Source organism: Hylobates moloch, unplaced genomic scaffold (genome assembly GCF_009828535.3).
Source record: "Hylobates moloch isolate HMO894 unplaced genomic scaffold, HMol_V3 SCAFFOLD_8, whole genome shotgun sequence".
In the NCBI taxonomy this organism is placed as follows: Eukaryota; Metazoa; Chordata; class Mammalia; order Primates; family Hylobatidae; genus Hylobates; species Hylobates moloch.
In genome coordinates this window covers 88,715,958-88,724,220 of record NW_026652283.1, presented here as the reverse complement: position 1 = coordinate 88,724,220, position 8,263 = coordinate 88,715,958, and the positions used below count along the sequence as shown (strand labels likewise).

Here is an 8,263-nt window from a genome sequence, read left to right as displayed (position 1 = left end):
TTTTTTTTTTTTTGCTGCTGTTGCTCTCTAGATGTTTCTCTATAGCAATTAATAGCAAAACCTTTACATTCTTGGTTTTTAAACTTTACCATGTGCCTGAATTACGTGCTGTGCTTGTGAAAAGAATTTTCTGTCTTGCACAAATTCTGATTTTAGCTATCTGTGATGATGGCCAGATCTTTAGCATGGACCATACTTTGAGAGATATGCTTCAAACAGAAAATGCCCACCCCTCCTCCTTTACCCAGCATATACTCTATGGTTAATTCTTAAAGTAATTGCCTTACAGTCTCCGTTAACTCCCTTGCCCTTCTCTTGCTTTGTCATGCTCGCTTGGCAAAACCTCATCTCTGACTAAATGCAGTTCTTTGCCTTCTCTGTTCCTGCACCAAAAGTGATCAGGAGAAAGCATATTACCAGGCTGAACTGTCACTTTAAATTCATGACCAGTAACTTCATGGAGGCCCTTAATGTTTCCTGACGGTCATACTACAATTTTTGGAGTCCACTTAACTCACCTGCTTTCCTAGGCCACTACTTTATACTTCCTCTCTTCTGTAACTTCCAAAACATCCCTCTCAGTTCTCATGCTCAGGTGATGGTTATCTTTTTGCCTTCGGCGAGAGAACAGCAAGCTCCAGAAAGTGGCTGTGCCTTCAGCCCTGTGCTAGAATGAGGACATATGGAGCCAACTTGAGTCCAGAAGAGCTGTGGCCACCTCGTTTCGCCCATCTACTTTTCAGCTTGCAGTGTCTGATTCTTCACCACCGTATTCTCAGTCACTTCCACTAAACAGTGCCACTGTTTTAAGGTTCTGTCACACTCAGTAACCCACTCTGGTTCCTCATTCCGTGTCAGTTATCAGTAGTAGACTGAAGAATCCACCTTAGATTTGCTGCATACTATTAATTAGCTTACAAAATGTCTAAGAGGAGCTAAACTGGGATGCCACATAGGCAGAAGCCAGGAAAAATGACCAATCACAGAACTAAGTGGTTCCAGTGGAAACTCAGCAGCTGCTGGTGCCTGCTACTGGACTGCCACCCACATTGAAGAGAGAGACTGGACCACCAGGAAGGTCGTTTCACATTCTGTAGTAAAAATACCCCCACAATCATTTTGGTAGGGTCTTCTGTCTTCAGCTAGGGTGTACCTGCTCGGTGGGAGTTAGTTATATATGTATGTCCAAGTTGAAGGGGCTTCTGGGAAATACAGTTTTTGGATTCTGCCTGGGAAGACAGTCATAATATGGAGAAGTCTGAAAATGGGGAAGGGATTTTCAAAATATGTTGGGCAGCTGTAAAATATCAGATACCCATTATAGGCATTGAAGGTTACCTAAATGACAGAAGGATGCACTATATTCATGGGTAGGAAAGATTAGTTTCATCAAGATTTCAATTTTTATCAACTCATAAAAGTATCAAAATTCCAGAGGGGTGTGTGTATAGAGAGGCGAAGGACACAGAATAGCTAACCCAGTTTTGAAAAACAAGATGGGCGTTTTATGCTACCAGATGTTATATACAATGATCATCAAACAGAACAAAGCAAAAAACAAACTCCCCAAACCCAAGTTGAAAAAAAAAAAACCCACACTGTAATAGTATTGTTATTATTATTTTTTAAGTTGGAATCTTGCTCTGTTGCCCAGGCTGGAGTGCAGTGGTGCAATCTTGGCTCACTGCAACCTCCACCTCCTGGGTTCAAGTGATTCTCTTGCCTCAGCCTCCTGAGTAGCTGAGATTACAGGTGTGTGCCACCATGCCCAGCTAATTTTTTACTTTTTAGTAGAGGCAGGGTTTCACCATGTTGGCCAGGCTGGTCTTGAGCTCCTGGCCTCAAGTGATCCACCCGCCTCAGCCTCCCAAAGTGTTGGGATTACAGGCGTGAGCCACTGTGCATGGCCTGTAACATGATTTGCTGAAATTTTTGAAAATCTAAAATAATGTACTGTTTAGAAATATACATATTTTATACAAAATTATAAAGAAAGCATAGAGAGGTAAGCATTAGTGGCACAGCTGAGAAAATATAAAAGGTATTTCCATCTCTATCCTGTCTCCCTTATTCTGCTACTGCTCTCATTCTGTCTCATCCCAGGAATCCAGTCCCAAGTGCTGCCTGCCAATTGTCCAACACCCTCCACCTTTGCCACCTATTTCTTGTTGTAAAACAGATGTTTGTTTCTAAAATATAATGAATTAATGATTATAACAGTACAGGCATACCTCATGTTATTGCACTTTGTTTTATTGTGTTTTGCGGATATTGCATTTTTTACAAACTGAAGGTTTGTGGCAAGCCTGTGTTGAGCAAGACTATCAGTGCCATATTTTTCAACAGCATGTGCTCACTTCATTTTTCTGTGTCATGTTTTGGTAACTTACAATATTTCAAACTTTTCATTATATGTGTTTTGGTGATTAGTGATCTTTTATGTTTCTATTGTAATTGCTTTGGGGTGCCACAAACTGCATCCATGTAAGACAGTGAGCTTAGTTGATGTGTGTGTGTTCTCATTACTCCACTAACTGATGGTTCCCCATCTCTCTCCCTCTCCTCAGACCTCACTATTCTCTCAGACACAACAGTATTGAAATTAAACCAGTTGATAACCTTAAAATTCCTTTAAGTGTTTAGGTGAAAAAGTCAAATGCCTCTCACTTTAAATCAAAAGCTAGAATTGATTAAGCTTAGCGAGGAAGGCTAATGTCAAAAGCTGAGATAGGCCAAAAGCTAGACTGCTTCTGCCAAACAGTCAAGTTGTGAATGCAAAGGAAAAATTCTTGAAGGAAATGAAAAGTACTACTCCAGGGAACACATGAACGATAATAAAGTGGCCGGGTGCAGTGGCTGACACCTAGAATCCCAGCACTTTGGGGAGCCAAAGTGGGAGGATCCCCTGAAGCCAGGAGTCCGAGACCAGCTTGGGCCACACAATGAGACCCTTGTCTCTACAAAAAATTAAAAATTTAGCAGGGTGTGGTCGTGCATGCCTGTAGTCTGATCTACTTGGGAGGCTGAAGTGAGAGGATCCCTTTAGCCAAGGAGTTCGAGGTTGCAGTGAGCTATGATTGTGTCACTGCACTCTAGCCTGTGTGACAGAATAAAACCGAAAAAAGTGAAACAGCATTATTACTGATATGGAGAGAGTTTTAGGGGTCTGGATAGTAGATCAAACCAACCACAAATTCCCTTAAGCCAAAACCTAATCCAGAGCAAGGCCATAACTTCCATTGTATGAAGGCTGAGAGAAGTGAGGAAGCTGCAGAAGAAAAGTTTGAAGCTAGCAGAGGTTGGTTCATGAGGTTTAAGAAGTCATCTTATCATAAAAGTGCGAGGTGAAACAGCAAGTGCTGGTGTAGAAGCTGTAGCAATTTATTCAGATCTAGCTAAGTTAATTGATGAAGTTGCTACACCACGAGATTTTCAATGTGGACCAAACAGCCTTCTTTTGGAAGAAGAAACCATCTAAGACTTTCATGGAGAGGAGAAGTTAATCCCTGGCTTAAAAGCATCAAAGGGGCATTCCCGGCGGCTCCGGGTTTGGCGACAAGGATGTGGGAGTGCGACTGCGTCTCGGGCAGCATGGCCGAGAAGCGGCACACACTGAACTCCGAAGCCCAGCGGCTCCCCGACTCCTTCAAGGTCAGCCCCAGTAAGGGCCTTGGACCTTGCGGATGGATTTTGGTGGCGTTCTCATTAACAGTTATAACTTTCCCAGTCTCAATATGGATGTGCATAAAGATTATAAAAGAGTATGAAAGAGCCATCATCTTTAGATTGGGTCGCATTTTACAAGGAGGAGCCAAAGGACCTGGTTTGTTTTTTATTCTGCCATGCACTGACAGCTTCATCAAAGTGGACATGAGAACAATTTCATTTGATATTCTTCCTCAGGAGATCCTCACAAAGGATTCAGTGACAATTAGCGTGGATGGTGTGGTCTATTACCGTGTTCAGAATGCAACCCTGGCTGTGGCAAATATCACCAATGCTGACTCAGCGACCCGTCTTTTGGCACAAACTACTCTGAGGAATGTTCTGGGCATCAAGAACCTTTCTCAGATCCTCTCTGACAGAGAAGAAATTGCACACAACATGCAGTCTACTCTGGATGATGCCACTGATGCCTGGGGAATAAAGGTGGAGCGTGTGGAAATTAAGGATGTGAAACTACCTGTGCAGCTCCAGAGAGCTATGGCTGCAGAAGCAGAAGCATCCCGTGAGGCCCGCGCCAAGGTTATTGCAGCCAAAGGAGAAATGAATGCATCCAGGGCTCTGAAAGAAGCCTCCATGGTCATCACTGAATCTCCTGCAGCCCTTCAGCTCTGGTACCTGCAGACACTGACCACCATTGCTGCTGAGAAAAACTCAACAATTGTCTTCCCTCTGCCCATAGATATGCTGCAAGGAATCATAGGGGCAAAACACAGCCATCTAGGCTAGTGTAGAGATGAGCGCTACCCTCCCAAGCATGAAGTGGGGGACCAAATTAGCCTTTAACTCATAAAGAGAGGGTAGGGCTTTTCCTTTTCCATATGTCAATTGTGGTGTTCCCAGAATGTATAGCAGTTACAAAAATAGGTGAAAGAATTGTTAGCTTGTAAATACCAAGAGATTGGTGATTTATATAAGGTAATCTGTTAGTCTTAAAATAGTTAAAAGTTTGTATTTTTAGATTATTATGTAGTAGGTTAGATCCCTCTTGTTTTGACTTCCACTGACTCATTCTGAACCCCCTAAGCACCCAGGACAGAGGCAAGAACCTGGGCTGTAACTGCCACCTGACACCGCTGACTGGATAAATGCTTTGCAGAAAGTGATGACCTTACACCACAACCAGCTTCTCTAGGTCATATGTGCCTTACCTCCAGAGAGTTTTTTTTTTTTTTTGAGATGGAGTTTCACTCTCGTTGCCCAGGCTGGAGTGCAGTGGCATGATCTTGGCTCACTGCAACCTCCGCCTCCCGGGTTCAAGAGATTCTCCTGCCTCAGCCTCCCCATAGCTGGGATTACAGGCTCATGACACCATGCCCAGCTAATTTTTGTATTTTTTTTTTTTTTTAAGTAGAGATGGGGTTTCACCATGTTGGCCAGGCTAGTCACAAACTCCTAACCTCGGGTGATCCACCCACCTCTGCCTCCCAAAGTGCTGGTATTACAGGCATGAGCTACCACACCTGGCTTGGAGAGTCTTAATTAAGGAAATTTCCTAATGTTCATTTATTTTCTAAATCCAGACCATGTTTCAGAATAATCCTTACTTGAGAGTAGCCATTTTCTTGCCTATACTTGTCAGAACTAGAGGAAATAGCCAAAACTAATGAAAAAGATTACTCGAACCCTTCAAAGACTTTTAAATTCACTACTATAGTGGTCATTTTAAAAATACATCCATGTTTTAACTTATTTGAGCCTTCTAAATGATTCCTCTGTGTTCTGTCTTTCAAACCAGCTAAATATTTGTCACAAAAGTGCTTTTTTCTCACTGTTGCCCATTTTCTGTGTCAGGTTTTAAACAGTTTTAATTTTGTAATAAAATTTTCTCTACATTCTGTATGCAGTTGTTATATATCCATTTTAATAGCTTAAGGACTAAAATACTTTTTTAAGAGATAACTTCAGGAAACCATTATATTTTACTATCTGCATGCTTTAACTGTGGTACACTGTGAAATATGTTGATTACAAACCCATTCATTACATAGTATAAGGAATTCACAATATATTGACTATATAATGTCTAATGATCTTGGGCAGATACTGTCAAACTTGCAATATCTATATAGATGTAGATCTTTTTAAATTTACCTAGTCATTCTTCTGTCATGTATATTGATGCTGAAAGAGGAACTGGTCAGCTCCTCTGGACAACAAATTCTTAGTCTATAATATTAGGAGACATCTTCTGTTTGGCAAATGTCTATGAATCGGAGCAACCTGGCATTCTGCTTACTGGCCAGAAAGCTGGCGGGTGACATTTGTAACATTTCCTCTTTGAGACCCTGAGTTCACCTAGAGAAGTCTAAGCATAACAGCTTTCTTTCCCAGCATGAGCCTTTATAACTCTCCTTAGCTCAACCACTCTGTCCATCCAGCCAATGGATGTCCCTTCCCCTGTACCCCAATTTCAAGCTTATTTTAGGAAGCCTTGAACTACCATGTATCCTGGCTCCTAGCTGAGTTTATTAGAGGTATGGAGCAGTGCAACTTAAACTCAAGTTGCACTTACATTTTGAATTTTAAAATGATGGTTTTATCTGTTGTGCGAAGTGGCTCACCCTTAAGGACCAGGAGGCTCCATATCCTGACTGAAAATCTTTTCTGAGACTTAGAGTAATAGTACTTTTGGTTCCTTGAGTTCTCCTGTCTCCAGATACCAAATGACCTTGACTTTTCTGCCTTGTGAATTCATAGTCCAATAGGTTGAAATTAAATGACTTGGGAGGGATGCATAGAAGGAGCTCTAGGAACACAATGCCAGTGCAGAAGTTTTTCCAGGTGGCCTCCCTTTCCAACAATGTACATAATAAAGTATATGCACTTTCACTAATAAAAAAAAAAAGCATCAAAGGACAGCTCCTCTCTCTTGTTAGGGGTTCGTGCAGCTGGTAACTTTAAGTTGAAGCCAATGCTCATTTACCATTCAGAAAATCCTAGGGCTGGTAAGAATTACACTAAATGCACTCTGCCTGTGCTCTATAAATGGAAGATCAAAGCCTGGATGACAGCACATCTGCTTACAGCATGGATTACTGAGTATTTTAAGCCTACTGTTGAGACCTATTAAATATTAGGAAAAAAAATTCTGTCAGGTGCGGTGGCTCACACCTGTAATCCCAGCACTTTGGGAGGCCAAGGCAGGTGGATCACTTGAGGTCAGGAATTTGAGACCAGCCTGACCAACATGGTGAAACCCTATCTCTACTAAAAATACAAAAATTAGCCAGACATGGTGGTGTGTGCCTGTAATCCCAGCTACTTGGGAGACTGAGGCAGGATAATTGCTTGAACCCATGAGGCAGAGGTTGCAGTGAGCTGAGGTTGCACCACCGTGCTTCAGCCTGGGTGACAGAGTGAGACTGTCTCAAAAAAAAACAAAAACAAAAACATTTCATTCCAAATATTACTGCTCATTGATAATGCATCTGGTCACTCAAGAGTTCTGATGGAGATGTACAAAGAGATTAATGTTTTCATGTCTGCTAAACAACATCCATTCTGCACGATCCATTACTCCATGGTTCAAGGAGTAATTTTGACTTTCAAGTATTATTTAAGGAATACATTTTGTAAGGCTCTGGCTGCCGTAGTGATTCTTCTGTACAAAGTAACTTGAAAACCTTCTGGAAATAATTCATCATTCTAGATGCCAGTAAGGACATTTATGATTCATGGGAGGAGGTCAAAATATCAACATTAACAGGAGTTCAGAAGACATTGACCTCAACCCTGATGGATGACTTTGAGGGGTTCAAGACTTCAGTGGATGAAATAACTGCAGATGTGGTGGAAATAGCAAGATAACTAGACTTAGAAGTGGAACCTGAATATGTGACTGAATTGCTGCAATCTCATGATAAAATATGAACAAATGAGGAGTTGCTTCTAATGGAAGAGTCATGAAAGTGGTTTCTTGAGATGGAACCTACTCCTGGTGAAGATCCTGTGACCACTGTTGAAATGACAACAAAGGACTTAGAATATTACGTAAACTTAGTTGATAAAACAGCACCAGAGTTTGAGAGGATTGACTCCAATTTTGAAGAATTTTCTACTGTGGGTAAAAGGCTATCCAACAGCATCACATGCTACAGATAAATCTTTGGGAAAGGAAGAGTCAGTTGATGTTGCAGCCTTCATTGTTGTCTCATTTAAAGAAATCTCTAGAGCCACACTAACCTTCAGCAACCACCACACCGATCATTCAGCAGCCATCAACAGTGAGGCAAGACTGTCTTCCAGCAACAAAGACTCTACTGAAGACTTAGATTATCGTTAGCATCTTTTAGCAATAAAATATTTTTAAATTGAAGTATGTTTTTTTCTTGTAAATTTGTTTGAGTTCATTGTAGATTCTGGATATTAGCCCTTTGTCAGATGAGTAGGTTGCAAAAATTTTCTCCCATTCTGTAGGTTGCCTGTTCACTCTGATGGTAGTTTCTTTTGCTGTGCAGAAGCTCTTTAGTTTAATGAGATCCCATTTGTCAATTTTGGCTTTTGTTGCCATTGCTTTTGGTGTTTTAGACATGAAGTC

At 41.4% G+C, this 8,263-nt stretch overlaps 1 protein-coding gene across 1 annotated transcript; it reads left to right on the top strand.

The window, feature by feature from the left end:
• The first annotated feature begins 7 nt into the window (after positions 1 to 7).
• LOC116473627 (stomatin-like) lies at positions 8 to 8,257 on the top strand. The gene has a single exon (XM_032758356.2). The coding sequence runs from the start codon at positions 3,436 to 3,438 to the stop codon at positions 4,450 to 4,452; it is 1,017 nt and encodes a 338-aa protein (XP_032614247.1). The 5' UTR covers positions 8 to 3,435; the 3' UTR covers positions 4,453 to 8,257.
• Positions 8,258 to 8,263: the final 6 nt, after the last annotated feature.